Consider the following 23055-nt stretch of genomic DNA (forward strand, 5'->3'; position numbering starts at 1 on the left):
ATATCAGCCTTGAGCGGGGAGATCCATTTAGTTCCATCCTTGTGCACTCTCCCTCAGTCCTAGAAGTAGTAACTGCTCCCTACATTTGTTATTGCAATATTCCTTACAGCCTCATTTACAGCTTTCAATAATTAAACACCTTTTACTAGTTAACAATTTTTCATATTAAGTTTTTCTTTGTTCAAATTATCAGTGTGGTTTCTCTCTCCTAACTAGACCCTGACCCATACACTGGTGCTTTCTCCACCCTCCCCGCAACATTCTTTGGGGTAGGGGGCAGCAAGATTTTAAGGACTTTAGAGTTTACAACCAGTGTTTGATTTTTTCACCTAGGAGAACACAAATAGGTGGTTTTAAATATCACATTTAATAGCTACAAAGGGATCCTGTTTTTCATACACCATAAATAAATAAATAAATAAAAGCTTATTAGATTATGTTAATCTTTTATTTTAAAGAGATGAATGGCTGGCTTGGTATCTTTTTTAATTCTTAGAAATTGGGATAAGTTAAAATATGTTTTATTTCATGGTTATCAACATTTCAGAAATGGATAGGTAATAGAGAACTACATGGTACAGTATATTTACCCTTGGTTTCATTTATCAGAAGAATTGTACTTCTGAAGAAATGCTTTACTTCTAAACCAAACACTCTTAAGTCAGAGTCACCAATTTAAAAATAAATAATAAAAATATAAACAACAAAAATCTGTGATTTTAAACAAAGTCTTTCTGTAATAAATCAAGACAATAAAATGATCTTGTGTATTCGTATCAGAAGCACACATTCCTCATTAAACAGAAATTTCTTGAACGTCTACTATGCGGCCAACAATAGGTCAGGTGTGGAGGATGCAAAGACAAATAAGCCAGGGTGTTACCTATTTCTTTAAGTATGTGGGAAACAGAGTATTCAGTTTAACAACTGCTAAAGTATTTTTAATTTTCCCATCTATAATCAGCTGAAAAAGATAATGCAGAAACACCTAGGGTGGAAAAAATACCAAAAGTTCAACAACTGTTGCAATTTAAATATTAACATGCTTAGAAAATAAAGGCAAAGTGTGAAAAGGGCCAAGATTCCTTCCCTCAGTGAGCTCACAGCATAGTCGAAGGTACAAATATGTACCCCCTAAATTAAGACACAACACAACTGAGTAATGCTAAAAGTACTTGGATGCAAAGGAAAGAGAGTAATGAATTCTGACTCAGGGAGGCTGAGTACACTTGGCTGGGTCTTTAAGAATGAGTAGATCAGGCAAAGGAGACAAAAGAGCATCCTGTGCAAAAGCAAAGATTCAGGAAGAGACTCTCGGAGAGTTTGGGGCAAGTTAAATTTACAGGTATGTTTGGAATCTAGAGTCCGGACGGGTGCAGAAGAAAAGCCAACAGTAAACTGTGGCTTAAATTATTTTAAAGGGTGATCATATATCCACTCAAAGGCTCAAGAAAGCAGCACACTAGCATCAGGAGGCATTTATACCCTAATAGCATTCCTTCTTCCTCCCTCTTCACCAGCTGCTGAAGAGAAAAATCCAGCTATTAGTGCTGATGAATAAGATTCACTCACACCTGAACAAATAGTAAGCTGAGTACTTACACATTAGATTTAGGGTGATCCTCAGTACATATCACTCATGATTTAAAGGAACAGAACTCTCAGACATAGTGCCCTGTCCCTACCCTCATTCAGAATCCAAGTATTGTTCTCTATGGGCAAACCAAGAGGGAAGGTAAAAGGCTATTAGAAATTTTTGGCCACAGTGTGTAGTCCTGTCAGAGCAGATGCAAGAACTTCCTTCTCTTAATGCAAATCAATTACCTATTTCAAGTTTTAAAGTTTTAGTCAAACAATTAGGATTGAGGAAACTGTAGCATACATTCAATTTGCCTGTAGGCTACTTTCTGCTGTATGATCAAACAAGGAACAGGACCAGCAATCCCTAACAATGCCAGGATTTTTGCTGCCAGAACATTTAATGATACATTATTAGAGGAATCTCCGCTTTTGCAGACAGAACAACTGAGGCACTAGCTTGCATTTATGTAATGCCTCTCTCTCTGGCGACTTAAGATGCTTCACCAGTTTTATCTTCTTTAATCCTCATTCAATCCCCATAAAAGTCATAGCTGGGAATAATGCTACATTTTATCGAAGGCAAAACTCAAGTACCAGAAAAGAAAAAGTCTGACGAATATAGGCCTAGAACCCAGCCACTAACCAGACACTGACAATACCTCTACATTACTCTAGCAGGAACAGTGAGGCTGACAGAGCAGAGTGGGGTAAGAAGCCCGCAGGCAGGGATAGGAATGGAGTGTGACAGCAGAGTAGGGCCACATACAGGAGGCATCAAAAGCCTCTTAGTTCTTACAGATCCCAGAACTTCCAGGCAATTGAGATTCCCCACCATGGATTGTGGCAGGTCTAGCAATAAGCCACACTAATCGACAGTGATGACAAAAAAGGGCTCCATGCTCAGAAATGTTGGAGAAGCACTAGGTTAAATAGAACTAGCTCCTTTTCTGCAGGATTCCTCAGGACCTTTAATTACTAAGGTACACCGGCAACTCAACAAGCAAAAAAGATTACACAGCATTTCCAAAACTTATTTCACAGCCGGACTACCGCCCCCTCACAGTCCAGAAGAATATACTAACATCTACACCAGTGCCTGACAGAACGGTAAAGTTCAATGACAGAATTTAAACCCAGACAGATACATCATTAGGGGTGACTTAAACCCCACATTACCAATTAACCTTTATGTAAGAGAAACAAGGACAAACTCGTTACCTTTTGGTGGTCGTCTCTGTAGCACTCCTGCTGTACCATTTCTAAAAGGTTTAGAGCCAACTGCTGCCTAGAGGGTCCTTCTTCGTCCGGGGATATACAGTCTTTCAAGGCAGTAGAAGATAATATCTGCAGAACTGGCATCACTAACAGCAAGGAGGACTTTGGGATTTTCTGACCCTCAGCAGAAGAGAGAAGCTTCAGAGCTAGTTATCAAAACAACAATTTACAGTTTTTAAAATTAATACTACAGTCAAATAAAATGCTATTTTGTTTAAGAGTAATATGCAAAAAGTTTTCTTGCCCCTTTACAATTGGGTCAGACACATAACTAAGATGATAAACCTTATCCTTTTAGAAATAAAAAGAACGTAACAATTAACTCTTAGCTAAAATAAGCTGTTAATGTATATAATTGAAAACTTGATGATACTCTTAGAGATAATGCATATCATATGTCAAAAAGTAAAATCAACTCTTTTGAGGTCAATGTGAATTCCTTTAAAATTCAACTTTTGCCTTTAGGTCCTGTCAGATCTCTGCCCTCAACAAACAGAACCAAGAGCCCACAGAGCTCCTGATCTGTGGATAACAAGATCAACATGTGTGCTTCTCTTAAAAACCCAGCTGAGAATTGTATCGAGATGCAGAAGTAAACAAGGTGAAGCAGGGCTGTCCTTCAGCTGTAATTGCTAAGAAGCAAATCAGCAAAGTCTCAAAGTCCATAAGCAGCAAAACAATCTAACGCATTTTTATATTCTTGTTTTTAACATGGAAACTCAACTTACACATCAGAAACATACACACATGTACAATCACTTACTTACGTGTAGAGTCTCCCCTAGACTATGAACAGAATGATTAAAGAATAAATATACTTTCTTTTCAGTTACTGAATGAACGCTGATTTACTGAAAGCTGTTATTTGTAGGCTGCAGAGCAAGATTATTAAAGTAATCAACTAACTTCCCCACTACACTAAAAAAATTCTATAAACCTTAAATCACGTCAGTGAATTACCAGTAATATTTTTTTTTTTTAATTTTTATTTTTTGGCCGTGCCACGCAGCATATGGGATCTTAGTTCCCTGACCAGGGATGGAAACTGCACTCCCTGCAGTGGAAGCATGAAGTCTTAACCACTGGACCACCAGGGAAGTCCAATATTATATTTTAAATCACTTGGAAGTCAAACCTGAACATGGCATGAAATACAAACCCCTGCGGCTCTGACACTACTAATTTACATTTTTTGCCTAAATGTTAGTTTTAATCCATAATTGTCAGTTATTATGAAAATCCATTATCTTTAACAAAACATGAAATTCATATAATACAAACATTTCTATATTCCTTACTATGGATCTTCCAGGCATTTTTATAAATTGCTATTTACAATCAAGGCCAGTGTTAATAATTAAGAAGCATAACATTGTATCAGTGCTGTGCGTTTTTTAAATTTGAAATAACAAATATTCTCTTGGTTATCCTATTTCTTTGAACACTCTTTCCCAATCTACTAAACAATAGTTATTCATTACTTTTCAACATGACACACTGGCTCAATAGTTTTCAATATGGTTTATTCAATCTATCTAAAGTAACTTCAAATCAGAGACACTGGTTTACAAAAGAAAAAGTCTTCTATCCAACAAATAATAAAAGTATTGGAGTGTTTGATCCTGTATCAGCCTATCATACATGAGCCACAATAAAGGACTATAGTTTCAGAATTAGGAATGTGGTTTCTCTGTGGCTTTGAAATGTTTTGTTTTGTTTTTTTTTTTGGTCAAAAAACAAAATCCATTTGAATGAAATACCCAGAAAAGACACACTTAGAGACAGAAAGCACATTAGTGTTTGGGGGGCTGAGGGTGGGAACGAGGATTACCTGTAAATGGGCACAAGAAATTTGGAGGAGGGGGGTTGATGCAAATGTTCTAAAACTAGACTGTGGTGCTGGTTGCACAACTCTAAATTTACTTTAAAAAGCACGTTATTGTATACTTAAAAATGGTGAACTACACATTAAATAAATTTACCTCAATAAAGCTGTTTTTAAAAAATAACAAAACTATGGCTGTCAGAAGTAACTGGACTGGAAAATTATACCTATAGGAGGATGTCGTGCGTACTGCTGTAAGGGAAAAAACTGCAAAAGCAGTTCAGAAAGGGCCTAGGGAGGAGGGTACAAAGAGCATAGGGCCAATAAGCAAAAGCAGGGTAGGAATCAAAGCCCTTAAAACAGCCAAGGGTCCCCTCCACGTGCTAAAGCCATTTCCAAGACAGACCGTAAGTGAAAGAGCAATTCACCCTCAAAATCATGATGAATTAAAATGCCCAGAAGAATGAGCTACACAATCGGTATTTACCTCAAGCACCTTCTAAAAATGAAAGTGGCAATGTATCAATATATCATGGCATCATACATATACATCATAATTTAGACAAGATCCTACATTACTACATGGATTATGGTGGCCCAACTAAAGCGAGGCAACATTAATGTAAAAGCCGCATTTGAAAAGTGTGACTTGTTTGCCAATCTGCCAGACCTGGCACCTTGATTCTTTACCACATTATTCGTAAACAGAACTTCTTTTGCCTCCCTTTAGACCCATTCCTCACTTTTCTTTAAGTCAATACTGGATAGTCAGAAGAATGTTATCTTTCATTTGTTCTAGGCAGGTTAATAGAATAATCATACATTAAGTATCATTCAATGTGACACCAGTTTTGAATAGTACAGGTATACATAGTTTTACAAACAAATGCAAATGCTAAACACTTATTTTCCTTCAAGGGTTTTATGCTATTGATTCTGTTTGCTATACAAGTGTGAATAAGCTGGCATGCCCTTCAAAATATTTACCAGTGTCACTGCCATATGATTTAGATCATAATGTCCTAACGAACAGCTGAGATACTTGGTAAATTATGGTATATGGAACCTTGCACAAAACACCTTTTTGGATAAGAAAAAGAAAGTTCTATTTGATAATGACTAAACAGAAAAATTCCAGAATGGACACTCAAGGTATATAGGACTTTTTTTCTACAGCACAGCAAGAAATGTAGTTCAAGTGACTCCTGCCAATACTTGTGTTATACTTAACGTTTTACTCTTGTGAGTGTATTTTTATTTACCTAGACTTAAGATTGGCTTCTGCTGACTTGCCGGAGTCTGTAGTAGTAGTAAAGCTATTCCAAGTATGACTGGTTCAACAGGAAAATCCTAAAAAAAAGTAAAGAGTTGAAGAAGTTTCCAGAGCCAAGGCTTTATAACATGTATCCAGGAAGAGTATATTTAACATGAAATATTATAAACCTATCGTACAAAATTATTTACAGTAAGCCTGCTGTATTAAAGGAAGAACTGTTGAAGGCCACAGCAGTCACATATAAATTCAAAATGTTATATCTGGCCAAAAAGCAATAAACTATAAACCAAATTAATTCAGAGGAAAAACTTGTAGTCTTCAAAACAGTCAATCTTTGCAAACCACTGAACACTACCTGAAATACTTAAGAATATTTCATTTCTGGAAAGTAGCTCAATTGTCTGCTTACCTAATACAGACATGATTCATCTATACAACTTACATAATAAATTATACTTAACAAATTTTAATAAATCTTGTTATTATAATAAAAGAAACAGTACCAGAGAAGCAGAGATTATTTTTAAATTACAGTAATTTATTAAGTATATTTAAATACAGCAAAGCAATAACGATAGAAACTTAAAGTCATTAATTTTACCAAGTAAAATGAAATGAAAAAGAAAAAAAGGATATGTACATTAACTTCTTATAAGTAAAATGCAAGTGGCATAAGATAGTACTTGAAGTTTCTAAATAAAGAAAATTATAACGTACTATGGAACTAAAGAAGAAAGGCCCAGCACACTTTGCTAAAATTATTTCATTCTAAAATTTACAGAAGTGCCTGCAGAGCAGAAATACCTATGAATCATGAGGACCGGCAAAAAATTAAAATTAAAAAAAAAACACAAAAATTAAAAAAAGAAAATGTGAGGTAGAGTCATGTGTTAAACACTCAAGAGAAAACAACTTAGTCTGACACACTCAGAAGTTACAATTTTGGAAATACTATCAACTCTGGGACAAATTAATAAATGTATATCTACATCTTAGTTATACCATCTGAAAGTGAAATTAAACTGCAAAATCTTCTAATGTGCTTGTTTATGGACTTTTAACAACTAGCAAAAGAAGAAAATGTATGGATTTTTTTAATGGAATATATTCCAATTTGTGTCTTGGGGCCTACATGTGTTCACTGTTTTGAAATATAGTTGAGAATAATGAAGCAACTGTTATCTATTTGAGGACAACAAATGCATTTTGAAACCAATATATTTCCAGTGTACACCATCACACCATTCTTTCCCATTTTGCTCAACTGCATTTAAATTTTGCATGTTTATTAAAAAAAAAAAAAAGCCAACCAAATAAGCAAAACTCAGCAAGGTCATTTACATTTCAAATTTACTAGCTACCAAGAGGATCAGAGACAAATCAAATTATTACTTGTACTAATGCTATCATTGGAAAGCCTTTTTCACACAGGCTATCACTGGAAGGGCCACAAAGTAGCTTCTCAGGGTTCTGAAATGCACTAGAAGCATTTTAAAGGAATGGAACTTAAAGGTATGAAGGCATAAGTGAAAATGACATCCTCTAGGAAGAGTGAGACTGGCCTGTTCAGAACAGAGGGTGAAAGGAAAAGAACTAAGGATCAATACACCAAAAATAAGGAAAAGTAATGGTAAATGATTAAACTAGATGATCTTAAATTGCTTACAATTCTGAGAGGTTCAAGTTTTTTGTGTGATTGACTGATTTTTTTTTTTTTTTTTAAATGAGGATCTTGAATCAGATGCGTATGTTTTGATTGATTGATTGATTGATTGATTTTGGCTGTGTTGGGTCTTCGTTTCTGTGCGAGGGCTTTCTCCAGTTGTGGCAAGCGGGGGCCACTCTTCATCGCGATGCGCGGGCCTCTCACCGCCGCGGCCTCTCTAGCCGCGGAGCACAGGCTCCAGACGCGCAGGCTCAGCAGTTGTGGCTCACGGGCCCAGCCGCTCCGCGGCATGTGGGATCTTCCCAGGCCAGGGCTCGAACCCGTGTCCCCTGCATTAGCAGGCAGACTCTCAACCACTGCGCCACCAGGGAAGCCCCGATTGACTGATTTTTAATGAACACCTGAGAATGGTATCATTTAATGAGCTCTTTTAATAAAAGCCTGTGTTGGACATCTCGTGTGCTACTTCAAATACTACAGCTATTGCTGTAGTAACTCTTGCTTCCTGTCCCAGGCCACTGAGAGATCCAGAAGTACAGGGAAGTTAAAGCCCCACAGGCTTGACAAATTGGCAATAGAAGCCCAGGGACAAACGCTTCCCCCTTTATTCTGGATCCTTCTGGCAGGTTCTGAGACATATTCCATAACACTTCTCAGCATATTCTGTGATATCGAGCAACTGATTGCTTATAGCAGTGGCCAACTTGATAATACTTGCATTGTCTCTCTCATCTTTAATATTTCACTCTTCTTGTCTCTCTCCCACCTGCTTCCTGAGATCACACCTGCAAATGAACTCCTGTTGCATAAGCCTTTGCATTTGTGGAAACCCAGGTTCTGCTTTTGCCTTTAGGGAAACTTAGGGTCTACTTCTGGGGGGAACCAAGGCTAACTCAGAGCCTATCTGAAGAAGTAAAGAAATGCCTTTATACTGGACCACAGATGTCACAGGAGTCTTAATGACAGCAAACCCTTGGAGTCCACACTACATCAGAGGTACATCAGAGGTGTCTGAAGCAGACACAACAAAGATGGCAGCCCAGCTCACACAATCCCATGTCATGGCTTTTCTATCTACACTGTCCTCTGCTCAGAGTTGACTGATCCAAGCTGGGCCAATCAGATAATTTTTCCTAGGAATCTGACAACGTAAACTGAGATACACAGTGAAGAAAGGTGGGTGGGACTGAATCATCTGATAGCAATGTGTTAGGGAACAGGGGTCCCCAGCCTTACTAAAGCTGGGATGTATAGCGCTCTTCACTTTGAGAGCTACCTAGTCTCCTCACAATCAATATCATTTTCTGTTAAGAGTACATATAGGGGCTTCCCTGGTGGCGCAGTGGTTGAGAATCTGCCTGCCAATGCAAGGGACACGGGTTCGAGCCCTGGTCTGGGAAGATCCCACATGCCGCGGAGCAACTGGGCCCGTGAGCCACAACTACTGAGCCTGCGCGTCTGGAGCCTGTGCTCCGCCACAAGAGAGGCCGCGACAGTGAAAGGCCCACGCAACGCGATGAAGAGTGGCCTCTGCTCGCCGCAACTAGAGAAAGCCCTCCCACAGAAACGAAGACCAAAAACACAGCAAAAAATAAATGAAAATAAATAAATTAAACAAAAAAAAAAAGAGTACATATATTTCGGGACTTCCCTGGTGGCACAGTGATTAAGAATCTGCCTGCCAGTGCAAGGGACACGGGTTCCATCCCTGGTCTGGGAAGATCCCACATGCCGTGGAGCAACTAAGCCCGTGCGCCACAACTACGGAGCCCACATGCCACGACTACTGAAGCCCGCGCGCCTAGAGCCCATGCTCCGCAACAAGAGAAGCCACGTCAATGAGAAGCCCGCACACTGCAACGAAGTGTAGCCCCCGCTCACCGCAACTAGAGAAAGCCCACGTGAAGCAACAAAGACCTGATGTAGCCAAAAAATAAAAAGTAAGTAAATAAATAAATTTATAGAAAAAAATAGTACATATATTTTGCTTGAAATGGAAAGCACCTTAAGTTATCATTTAAATAAGGCTAAACATAGTTCAACTAAGACCAAATACTGAAACTAAAGTAGCCTAAGAAATACATCCATTTTCAGTGTGCAATGAAATAAATCCAATATAAAAGTAGAATAAGAACAAAGGGGAAAAGAAAAGTTAATGTAATATTTGAATTGAATATCTAGCTGATAAACTCAGTGATATAGGAATACAGGTATAGCCTCTAAATAAGATTGATTTATTCTACTTCATTTTGTTTCAAATTAAAGGGTATATAGACCTAAAGGATATATGTTTGCAAATTAATTTTCCTAGGCTTTTTTTTACACCTCAGAAACACTGGGACAGAGTTGGGAGACAGGAAATTTCATAACACAAGTATTTTAACAGTTCTACATATTTTTTACTTCCTTCTAAAACTGTTAAAATATTGGGCAGAAGGAAGACACAATATAAATATGACCTTCTCCCACAGACACCATTTCATTGCTCTAAATAAAAGTATTCTGTAATTCTACATTAAAATCAATAATATTTTTGGGACTTCCCTGGTGGCACAGTGGTTAAGAATCCGCCTGCCAATACAGGGGACATGGGTTCAATCCGTGGTCCAGGAAGATTTCACATGCCGCAGAGGAACTAAGCTCGTGCACCACAACTACTGAGTCTGTGCTCTAGATCCGGCGCACCGCAGCTACTGAACTCCACGCGCCTAGAGCCCGTGCTCCACAGCAAGAGAAGCCACCGCAATGAGAAGGCCTCACACCGCAATGAAGAGCAGCCCCCGCTCACCACAACTAGAGGAAGCCTTCACACAGCGACGAAGACCCAACACAGCCAAAAATAAAAATAAATAAAAATCAGTAATATTTTTAAAGTTGGACTCAAGAGCCAACTTAAAAAGATTCCTACTGGCCAAAAACAGGACAATTTGAATTTTAATATGGACATTATCTGTAAGAAATTGAATTGCATCAAATATGTTTAAATCTGTAAGTTCACACTACTTTTAGAAATTAGTAAGTAAAGGGAAAGAGTCAAGCATTTATCCGAAATTTTCTATATAAACTCTACCACTGGATAACCAAATAGTAGATGGAACCAAATACTTCTTTTAATAGAAGTATTCCAGCTAATAAATGAAGAAGAATAGATAGAATTAGACCATCATTTCTTTAACTCCTAATGAATTAATGGAACTAGGCATCGAGCATCAACAGCGACCAACATCATAAAAAGAAGAGCAACATATATTATGTGCTTCTTGATGAAAGAACACACCATTCCCTGTAGTCTTAGAAATGAAAAACAAAACAGAACAAAAACCTGAATCTGATCAAGCCTCTATAGCCAACTACCTGTTAACTGGGAAACATGTCAAAGTGAGCCACAAGGTTCAATCAGCAGATTTCAAGATGTACAAAACTCCATAGCTCACATAAGCCAGGTTTTTCCATATGTAAACAAACTGCCAATAAGAAAAGAGGTAGGGAAAGGAATGGAAGGAGACCATCTTTAGTGTAAAAGATACCTAAAAGATAGATCACACATGCACACACCAAAACTGTATTATGATATGTACAGATACACACATAGGCGGTAAAACTATAGAGAAACGTAAAGAAGCTACTACTATAGAAGTCAGGATAGTCAGGGGAGAAAGGAGGTTGTGATTAGGACTGGGCTCCTGGAAAACTTCTGGGGTGGCCAGAAAAGTTCTGTTTCTTGCTCTGTTTGATGCTTACAAGGATGTTTGCCTTACATGCAAAAAAAAAAAAAAAAAAAAAAAAATTTTGAAAATTATTTGAGGGTACTAGTTTAAAATGCAGATGCTTGGGCCCCACACAGCCCTGCTAATTCAATACCTCTAGGGGTAGGTCCTAGGCATTTGCTTTTTTTTTTTTTTTAGAATCAATTTTATTTATTTTGGTTGTGTTGGGTCTTCATTGCTGCGCACGGACTTTCTCTAGTTGCAGCGAGCAGGGCCTACTCTTCGTTGCAGTGAGCAGACTTCTCATTGCGGTGGCGTCTCTTGTTGCGGAGCATGGGCTCTAGGCGCGCGGGCCTCAGTAGTTATGGCTCACGGGCTTAATTAGTCCGTGGCATGTGGGATCTTCCCAGACCAGGACTCAAACCGGTGTTCCCTGCATTGGCAGGAGGATTCTAAACCATTGCGCCACCAGGGAAGTCCTGCATTTTTAATAAAATCTGCCTAGTGATTTTTATGCACTCTAGTCTGAACAATTTGACTGGAATATAAACGTCACAGATCTTGTCTGTTTCACCTAACTGCTATAGCAAAGTGTCTGCCGTAAAAAAACTGTCTACTACTCACATAAATCTACACAAACACAAAGGAACATTATGGGATTTACCTGTTAAGTACATTACATTTATGGTTAAGACAGGCAATTCCAAGTAATTTAACTATACAATAGTATCTATATAATATTTTCTATATATTTTTGTATTATTAGTATAATAATATATATCAATATATTATCTATTATAGCTATATCTAATAGGTATAACTATATATAATAGATATAAACATCTGAATAGGAATGACATTATTATTTTATTATATTAATTATATAATTTATAACATATATATTACCATATAGTATGTTACTATATATTACTATTATATCTAATAGATAATATGTATAATATTATAACACAAATTTTTAATATTGCTATATATATTACTATTATACTAGATAATATATACAATATTAACATAACACAAATATATCATTATATAATATTATATATAAAGTCCCAGCATCCATGTAACCATGCTAGTCACAAAACTACAAAAGATTTACTTGAGCCTTCCTTGGCTCCCACCTCCCACCAAAATCTACACTCACTTTCTCTGTTTCCTCAGTTACCATTCACTCCCTTATTCCAATTTGGTTCCTATCACCATCACTCTGCTGAAACTGCTTCCTCTAATATGAACAATAAATTTCTACTTGCTGGATCCTAAGGGGACTTTCTATCCCGTACTTAAATCCTCTCCCCAGGACACTGTTGACCATTCCCCTTTTTGAGATATTCTTTCCCTTGATTTTCATGTCTGAGACAGATGACATGGGATGGAGTATCTCAAAAGGGGGCATGGTCATCTGTCTCTTCTGCTTGTTATACAATCCTTCTAGCTGTACTTTCTCAGACTTCTCTTTATCAGTACACTTCAAATATTAACAGCCCCTGGAATTCTATCCCAAGCCCTGTCATGAAGTCCACGGTTAAAACTTCCACCCCAAAGTAGAAATCTATTTACAAGTCTATACCTTTCGCCTAGGCTTCTATCCTGAATTCTAAAACCATATATCCATCTATGACACACGCATACCTCAAACCAAGCATATCTAAAACTAAATTTATCATCTTCCCTTCAGCATCAGCTACCATTTCTCAAGTGAACGGCACCATCCAGTTGCCCGAAAGAGAAAGCTGAGACTCTACCGAGGACCTTCTCCTTGACCATGTAATCAACCACAAAGCCCTATTGATTTCACGTCCTATATTTCTCTTTTCCTGTTCTAATTTCCCTAATTAGCCCCTGCCATGGACTGAGATCCCCCCTACCAAAATACATACGTTGAAGCCCTAAGTGCCAATTGACTGTATTTGGGGTAAGGAAGTAATTAGTTAAATGAGATCATAAGGGTGGGGCCTTAAAACAAAAGGATTAGTGTTCTTATAAGAAGAAACAATAGAGACCTCATTCTTGCTCTCTCTCCGCTTTGTGAGGACACAGTGAGAGAGCAGCCTTCTTCAAGCCAGGAAGAGAGAGAGCCCTTACTAGGAATCAAATTGGCCAGCACCCTCATCTTGGACTTCCTAGTCTTCAGAACTGTGAGAAATAAATTTCTGTTGTTTAAGCCACTCAGTCTGTGATATTTTGTTAAGGCAGCCCTAGCAGTCTAAGACATCCCTCCTCACTTCCTGCCCTATTAGTGTCGCTCTGCTCTAAACCCTCCTCCACTCTCCCACCAGAATGATCTTCCACACACAAAAATATTAGGGCACCTCTTTGCTGAAAGGTCTTCTGTAGCAAGCCACTGCCCAGAAGATAAGATGTAAGCTCATTTGTGTGGTATGGAAGACCCTTCATGATAGGCCCAGCCTTATCTCTTACACCTTAATCCTTTGGCAACACTCAACACTTTTTTTCTGAACAAGCCATGCCTGCCTGCTCGCTCACGTTTCTGTGCCTGGGCACATGCTGTTCCAGCAGCTGGAATGCCTTCCCAGCCTCTGGTTTGTACCAAGCAAACTCCTACTCAGACTTCCTCAAATCTGAACTCATGCCCTACCTCCCTTAAGTTGTGCTCCCATTGTACTTTAAATATACCCCCTTCCAAGCAATTTACCTTATTGTACTACAATTATTTATTTGCATGTTTGTAAGCCCCTTGAGGTCACAGAATGGCCTTTTCATCTAAGTACAAGTGGCCCTTGAATAACACATGGGTTTGAACTGCACAGGTCCACTTGTACATGGATTTTTGTCGATAGATATGTACTACAATACTACACAATCAGCGGTTGGTTGAATCAACGGATGCAGAACCCCAGATAGGGAGAGCCGACTGTAAAGTTATATGAGGATTGGCACCCCTAATTCCTAAGTTGTTCAAGGGTCAACTGAATTCTTCTATAGGGTGTGGCATATAAGTGTTCAATACTTGTGTTCTACATGAATAAATGAAAAAAATACCACAGTGGTAGACCCTTAACTGATGCTCCAAAGAGTATTTAATGACTCATTTTATAATAAATGATAGTAGTACTATTGATGCATTACTAGTATGATCTAATAGTATTAGATCAAAACACCTTTGATATGCAAGAAAGTAAGAAAGTACACCCACCCTGCTACTGAAAGACCTACTTAAGTGATAACTGACATTAAAACTTCTTACTATCCTTACCTCCTTCAGAAGTTCAACACTGTGTTCTAAAAGGTGAATTAAAGATGAGCATTCCCCAGTTATGTTTAAGCTGACTTCACAGACACACAGCAGCTGAAGGGTCATCTGGATAAGCTGAATCTTCCAGAAAACAGGATGACGCAGAAGGCTTAAATATACTTCTTCGATAAACAGCATCACTTCCGTTGTCTGTATCAAATCTCTTATCTGTTTGAGAAACAATCTTGTGATATTAAAATAATACACAAACCAAAGGATAATTTTAGCTTATACAAGAAGCTTTACCAATAAATTTTTTTTCCTCTAAACCTATAAAGATTTAAAAGGGATGAAGAAATTTATGTAACTCAGAGTTAAACCATACAACTCTGCTTTCTCCTTTTGTCACTAACCAAAACACAATTTGCTACTGTTTTTGTTACTGCTGGCTGGCACAAATTCTTTTCATTTATTTTTCTAACAACTCTGAGTGCAGATTTTTAAAGACAAATTACATGACAGTACCAACATGTTGAAGGAAATTAATTAAAGTTGGTTCTGAGTTCTCCAAATAGACTCTCTTTTCTATAATTTCAGCATAGCTACCTGGAAGAAAAGGGTTGGCGTGTTATTCTAATGCACTGCTAAGCCCTTCATCTGAACGAAATTTGCTCAGACAACCTTAACTGAGAGCATCATTTCCACACTTGGCAGATGTAGTGAAAGATGACATTCAAATGGTAGTGTCTTCTCAACTGGCTAATGTATTAGATGGGAAGGACTTGGGTGCTCTTGAAAATCCCAATTCAATTCAAACCCAGCTGTTCTGATCAAAATTCTGGAGTTAGTATTAAGGATATGGTCCTGCTCACAGACACACTGGCATTTCCCAGAGATTACAAACAATGAACCATCTGCTTCAATCAGGAGCCTTGTGTCTGTTAAATTCATCAAGAGGAAAGCCTACAGTTAACCAGCTGTACCTTTCACCAGTCGTTACCACCATAATAACCCAAAATGACTATATGTTATACACAGAGAGAGAAGTTAATTCCGAACAAACAAGAAGAAAAAAAACTATTAAAAGATCAAGGGGAGAAGACAGCAGAGAATACTTAAGTTATAAAAAATAAATGTGAACAGTTCAGTAGCTAAATTATTTCATTCTTTTGCAAATATACAATGGCAAAGGCAAAAGGCCACCAAGAAAAGAAAGGAATTTAAAACAAAGTAAAGCCCCATGTTTATTTGACAATATATTTCCTTGAGTGCATTTTTTTGTACATACTTGAAATTTTCCGTGATAAAAAAAATTTTTGAAAGACAACCTCAGCAACTTAGCATTAAAGGCTCTCTAATCTTTAACATTACCAAAATTCTTAACAAGAATACTTTGTAAGTAATGGTTTCTCTTTATGTAGAAATAGAACATGTGCAATGAATAATATGTGAGATGACAAGAGTCACAATTAAAAAGAACTACTGGGACCAAAGTCAACAGTGAAGTTCAAGGCAGGCTAAGTCCAGAAAAAGACAATTCCATAAATACAAAATGGAAGAACAATTGGAGTGAGAAGAAAAAGAAACAGGAGTTTCACTGACCATCATCTCATTGACCTATGGGTCAATAGGGTTGACAGCTATTTCTCAGGAAAAAAATTTTTAATTAACATGATGGTATTGAAATGCTCAGTATGGATCAGACCACATCTATACTACTGTATTCAGCTCTAAGAAGAACATTTCATAGTGACACATTCTCAACACCAATAAACTAGAGAATTCCTTGCAAATAACAGTGAAAACTCAAAACCATTTCATGTGGAGAAGTAAAGAAACTGATGAAGAAAAGAAAGGAGGGAGGGAGGGAGTAAAGGATGAAAGGGAAGAAAAGGAAGGAAGAGAGAACACAAGATAGGATGCAGATGGACTTTTTAAAAAGCTTATTTTGCTTTGTTCTGAGAAGAAAGGGGACTAATGGGTAATCTTAGGAAAATACAGGTCAATTAGAAGTACTTGCTAAAAAAAATAATAATAAATGGTTGCCTTGCAAAATAGCATGCTTCCTATCATTAAAATATTTAATTAGTCGTGGGATGGTCGTCTCTCAGAGAGGATAAGAACTACCTATAACCCGTGGGAAAATGGATGACATTGCCACTAAGACCCCTCCCAACTCTCAAATTCTTCATTCCAATAAAGTTGATTTGTTAATATTAAATGTATTTATGTCACTAGTCCCATTAGTTCCAAATGATGGATCTCTTTTTTTCCTCACCTATCTTGACTATATTAACAAGCCACAGATGTCCAGAAATACTGCACAGAGCACACTGCTAGAAGTATTTAGGCTTGTCAATATAGGTTGATGACGATGAAGGCAAACATCTACCAAAGAGCACAGAACAGGGTAATGCAAGCATCGTATGGAAAAACTGTACGCTAGTTCAAGACATCCGCCTATACATTGCTTTATTGCCCACACAAAACAAAAGCTTTGGAAAAGCCACAGGAGAATTCACTTGAATTAACTTTTCTCTGCCTTGATTACAGGAAAGCCTATTTATGAGCTGTAAAAGAGTCACTCTAGTGACTCCTCGCTAACACAAACTTAAAACAGGTCATCTGTGACCTCAAGTGATCACCTTGAAAAATAATCACAGAATCCCTCCATCAGCTAAGCAGCATGGTGTTCAGATTCTAGGCAAACAACAAACCTAGATGGTGGGATGGGATGCATGAATCACTACACTCAAATCACAGCAAGCTGGCAACTGGAATTTTTTTTAAATCTGTAGTTATACAGACATTAGCTCAAATTTCTCTCTCCCCTGAATTCCCTAAGCATTTTATCCATACCTCTGTATGGATAAAATACTTCATCCATCTACTTTGAATTGTAAGAATATATATACTTGTTTTAGCTCTCTTACTAGACTGTGGTCTTCCCAAGAGCAGGATCCATCAGGGTCACCACATATACTGTAAGGGGACTTGTGAAAACTGGAATCTAGCCAGCACTCAGCTGGTCAAGCCCTGCGTCCCTAGGGCTGCATCTGCCCAGAGAGATGCCTTTTTTCCAAACTTACACAAAGAGGACTTTTTTTTTCCTTAGAACCCTCTCAGTCTCCAGCACAAGGAAAAACTCAATGCAAAATTATTTTCCCTGAGAAGTCTTTCTTATAGTTTTCATTCCTACTAATCCTAAAACGGACTATGTTGATTTATATTTCTGCGAATTTAGTTAACACTGTATATATTCAAGTGAAATCTAGATTTGTTTCCTTCATCATCTCCAAAACCCTGCAAGCATTTCTAGAGCTGTTTGCCAGATCACATGGGCTCTATTTTATGTACAACAATAACAATCACCACTTACTAATGCTGGTGCTATATTAGTGAAGGAGGAGGAAGGGCCTTACCTGCAAACATGGAACCATGTTGCAACACAGTTGTAGTATCTGTTGTTCCAATATTGATGGTTGTTCTTTGTCACAAAGAACCCGGGGGTGAAGTAAGACTTTGAGCAGAGCTAGTCGGAGTTTAGCATATTCTTGTAACTGGGATGGTTCACAATATAGATACCATAGAAACGGTGCCATTATTTGGATACATGAAACTTCTGACCTGCAAGTAAGTCACGTAATGCATAAGCCAGTAACTGAGTTAAACAGAGTACCAAGCAAGTAAGTGTCAAACATCAACTTAGAGCTCATGACATATCATAAACTATGATACCATTGAGTGTATCTTTTTTTCATGACTCTTCTATTCCACCATGACCCACCTAAACCCGTGCCAAACAGTTCTTTGTACACTGGGGAGAATGACTCAACACCTGGAACCCACAAGCTTGATGCCCAGGACTAAGAGGGCCTCTACTTGCACACTAGAATAGCATCTACATCTCCAGGACCAGTCTTTGGTGAACATCAGAATCATCTGAGAACCTTTTTAGAATTATAGACGTTAGGATCCATTTTTCCAGGAGTACGCATGCATTTTTGGAAAAACTCGACAGGTGAGGTCCTATGTAAAACAAAGACACAGACATCCCAAGAAGATGATGATAACAGTTAACATTTACTTGTCAACTTGTTAGCACTCAGAGTGTGCAAGTTACTGCACTTTATGCCCTTAAACTCAATCAACCCTCACCACAACCCTATGAAATAAAAATATTATTATCCCATTATGCAGATACAGAAACTGAGGCAAAGAGAAGTAAAGTAATTTGTCAAGTCCCTCCTCTTAAGTTCTTCCCACTCAGAGGAGGAAGACTTTACAAATCTTTCGGATCTATTTAGATTACAATACATCCCAATAACTCCAAGTCCAAAGACACTAAAATGCCAGAATGACCTTTCAGATATAAAAATTTGATCATGTCATTAATCAGCTTGAAAAAATTTATGCTTAAGATAAAGTACTTAGCCCAATTCACAAACCCTTCATAATTTGGCCTCTTTCCAGTCTCATTTCTTGCTTTTCTCCACTCTCCACTGAACTACACTAAACTTCTTTCAGATCTCTAATCAAGCCATCTGGGCTTTCTTCTCACCTGCTGTTCCATCTACCTATAATACTCTCCCCTTTCTCCCTAATTTCTATCATCCTCTGCCTAATTTCTATCATCTTTCAGTTCTCCCTTTAAAATGACTTCCTGAGGGCCTTCCCTGATACCTAGCCTTGGTCAGATCCCCATTATGTGCTTGCATAGGATAATGACTTTATTGTCATTTTTTATTTAATATCTCCATCCCCTGACAGACTATAAGCCAATGAGGGCATGAACCATGGATTTCTGTTTAATGCTGTATCCCAAATAACTGTACACACTAGGCCCTCAAAGAAATGCTCAATCATTAAATTAATCGATTCATTTACACTAAGTTATAGAGTAGATTTACAATTAGCATGCATCGATTAAATATCACAATTTTAATATTTTTCATATTGATTATACATAAGTTATTACTAGATAAGATACAAAGATGAACCAGGCATTATCTATCCTTTAGAAGCATATAGTCTAACAGGGACAATCAGCTCTGTTTCTGGACTAGAGAATAGAAAGTGAAAACTGCTAAAAGAAAGGTATAAAGTGCAATACTTATTGGAGGAAATGGCATTTGAGTTATGCTTGACAACATAATTTTATAATACTATACATCCCACAGCAATGTGATTTCAAAACACCGTTAATATTAATAAAAATTAAAAAGTTACCAAATTGATAAGATTTAATCTATTCATTCATTCATTTATTCGCTTGACAAAATTTCTGAGTTCCTACAGTATACCATTCACTCTTCTATGTGCTAGAAACCAAGCAAGAAACAAAAACAGATGAAATCCATGCTCTGATGGAGCTCACAATCTGGAGGGATTTTTTTTTTTCTCATGAGCACAAACACACAATCCATAAAAAACAAAAAGACTTGTGAGTTCATAATTATGAAACATATGGCTTCATCACACCACCCGCTTTAGGAAACTAAAAAAAGTTTCATAGATTAAGCAAGTAGACAATGTATGTATGGGTTAGAATATGGAGCAGAAAAGAGATTTAAGAAACATTGTTCCTCCATCTCTCTCTAATAATGTACTCCCCAAAGAATAAATACTAGCCAGGTGTCAAAAACATCCATGAATAGCTTATCAGTTTTCTCCTACTTTGAAATGCTGAAGGTGAAATGCAAGGTTCATACAAAGAAATATATTTCCAAGATGCTGTTAATATTTGACATCAGGAGCATAATGTTGAGCTTTCCTAGGACAATATATTTTTTAAAAATCTCTGTGGCTTAATCTGTCCTGATTTTAGATTTTGCATTTCCTATGTGGTATCTGATGATCTACTATCACTGCAGTGGGGTATGCAATTAACAGGGCTTAAGGAGAAAAGGGAAATAATAAAACAGATAACCTGAAATCCCAAAGTGATTAAGAATGTTTAAAAATGCAACCAATTGTGCATGTATCTACACACAAGGCTTTCATATATGTTCACCAAGGATGGAGAAGCAGTGGGAAAAGACTTGGAATGAAAATCAAAACACTGAGCCTTTGGGCCCAACTCTGCCACTAGCCATGTGACCTTGAGCAAGTCATTTAATGTTGCTCTCCTTAGTTCCCTCATCTGAAAAACTATGTGTTAGACTAGATAATCTTGAAGTATCCAGCCCTAAAGACCTTGACACCATTGTCAATTTACCCAATTCTCGGTTCTATAATGGTGAAGTCTTAACACCACAGGCCTTCTAAAAATCAGTGCAGAATTTAACTGGAGAATCATGCCCCCAAAAATCTAGCACGAAGATACACTGCTATTTCAGGACATCTGTTGATACATTCTATTAAAAGTGAACCCATACATTTAGGCTAGCACCTTTCTACTCTACCACCTCCAGTGAGGTTTTTTCCCACATTTGTAATACAGTTTGTAATACAGCTATATTCTTTGTGTGACTTGATAGCTCATTCCTTTTTTCATTCCTGGGATCTTTCATTCCATTTCTGGGATATATATATACATACGTACATACACACACAGACACACACACACACACACATACATATATTTGCATACATTAAAGTTCATTTTTTGTGCTGTAAAATTCTATGGGTATTGATAAATGCATAGTATCATGTATCCACCATTACAATGTCATATGAAATATTTTTACTGCCTTAAAAATCCTCTGTACTTCACCTTTTTAACCCCACCTCCCTCCCCCCAACAAACCCCTAGAAAGCACTAATCTGTTTGCCACTCTATAGTTTTACATTTTCCAGAATGTTATGTAAATGGAATTATACAGCATGTACACTTTTCAAAAAAAAAAAAAAAGTGAACCCAGCTACTCTAATCAACAATTCCTAACACAGAAAGAGCTAGAATACAAGCTATTGTCACAACATTTTGTCTCCTTCCTATAGTTGTGAATCACTATTTATATTCTTATTAAACTACCAAACTTCCTTCATTACCTTCTAAATGACAGTGTAAAAACTAAGTTAACTTACTCTAAAATTAAATCTCAAGAAACTAACAGTCTGCTGAAAATGTAAGCAGTGATCAATTTCATCCTGCAAAGAACCATCTCATAGTGCAAAAGTAGAAATGAGACAACTGTAATTATTCTTTGCAAAGAAATACAAAATAATTTAAAACTTCTAAAAAGCTCTAGATAGCATACTCTAACACTCCAGAACTCAAATGAAAGGAATAAGTCAATGAAAGCTTATCCATAAATAAACCAAACTCAATTAATAATCTCGTCTCCTTACGACTATCTGGACATACATCATTAGAAGAACTACTTCCAAATTCCAAAATAATACTCCTTTGAAATGAAACAACCAAAAAGTAAGTTAATTACTTGCTGACTAACTAAAGCATTGGAAAAGAGAGATATTTGTAAGGATTACCCTAAAAACAAGCTTAATAACAAATATGACACATCAGCAGCAACATCTTTTATAAAGTATCCCAATCTATTTAACAAGAGAAACTTCATTAAACAAATGTTTATAAATTTGTTATTTTTGCTTTCTGACATGGATGAACAAAGACTTTTTTTTAGTAAATATTAATATCTTACCTTTGAAAATGCAGCCCTAGGTGAGGGAAGAGAGGATGATAATAATGTTTATTTTAAGGTATTCATTCAATTGTTACATGGACTTTTATCACTGGCAGATGATTACAAGGTTCCCTATATCTCTTTAAAACTTCCTGTAGCAGTAAATCCTGCCTGGAAATTCCATCTAAAATTGAAGTTATAGACTCAGAAACAATGTTCTAATACATTGTATGTATAGGACACTCTAAGACCTTCAAGAGCAAGAGCACATGAACGTAGCTAGTGTGGTAAATGTAACTCAGGCATTGGATTACATGGGACAATGGTACCATCCCATCATGACCTTGTGTGACGTACTAAGCATGCAGTGATATTATATTTTAGGAGGCACTCTACAACCCACTGCCTGGGCCCCACCAATCTGTGAGCCTCATGTGTATACATATATAAATTCAACATTTATAAAGCACCCAAAAATGTGCCAGGCATTATCAATACGAAGAATACTGAGACACAGTCCCTGCCCTCAAGAAAGTAAGAAAGTTTCACAGTTAATGGAGGAGAATAATTATAAGACCATGCAGTAAGTATAATGATGTTAGAAATCACAACTGAAGTTACTAAGGGAGCATGTAAAAGAGACACCTAATTCAGCCTGTGGTAAGTAAACACTTCCTAGGAGAGACAATACCTAAACAGAGATTTTTTTTTTTTAGTTTTGTGGCCACACCACACAGCATGTGGGATCTTAATTCCCCGACCAGGAATCAAACCCGTGCCCCTTGCAGTGGAAGCGCGGAGTCTTAACCTCTAGACCACCAGGCAAGTCCCTAAACAGAGATTTAAAATAGAGAAATTAATCAAGCAAGGGCTAGGGTACTAGTCAGAAAAGGGCTGGGATGAGATTCAAGAGAGTAAGATA

The 23055-nt window shown here is 37.3% G+C and overlaps 1 protein-coding gene across 6 annotated transcripts in view; it reads right to left on the reverse strand.

The window, feature by feature from the left end:
* FOCAD (focadhesin) overlaps nucleotides 1-23055 on the reverse strand; it is a 311339-nt gene that overhangs the window by 211331 nt on the left and 76953 nt on the right. For all 6 annotated transcript variants that reach the window (XM_007176810.2, XM_057547663.1, XM_057547662.1 and 3 more), the window contains 4 exons: nucleotides 17967-18171; nucleotides 14566-14772; nucleotides 5944-6031; nucleotides 2800-3002 (listed from right to left, as the gene is read on the reverse strand). In XM_007176810.2, the coding sequence (XP_007176872.2) occupies nucleotides 2800-3002; nucleotides 5944-6031; nucleotides 14566-14772; nucleotides 17967-18171 (703 nt within the window). The remainder of the gene's footprint in view (nucleotides 1-2799; nucleotides 3003-5943; nucleotides 6032-14565; nucleotides 14773-17966; nucleotides 18172-23055) is intronic.

The sequence above is a fragment of the Balaenoptera acutorostrata genome, chromosome 6 (genome assembly GCF_949987535.1).
Source record: "Balaenoptera acutorostrata chromosome 6, mBalAcu1.1, whole genome shotgun sequence".
NCBI classification, from domain to species: Eukaryota; Metazoa; Chordata; class Mammalia; order Artiodactyla; family Balaenopteridae; genus Balaenoptera; species Balaenoptera acutorostrata.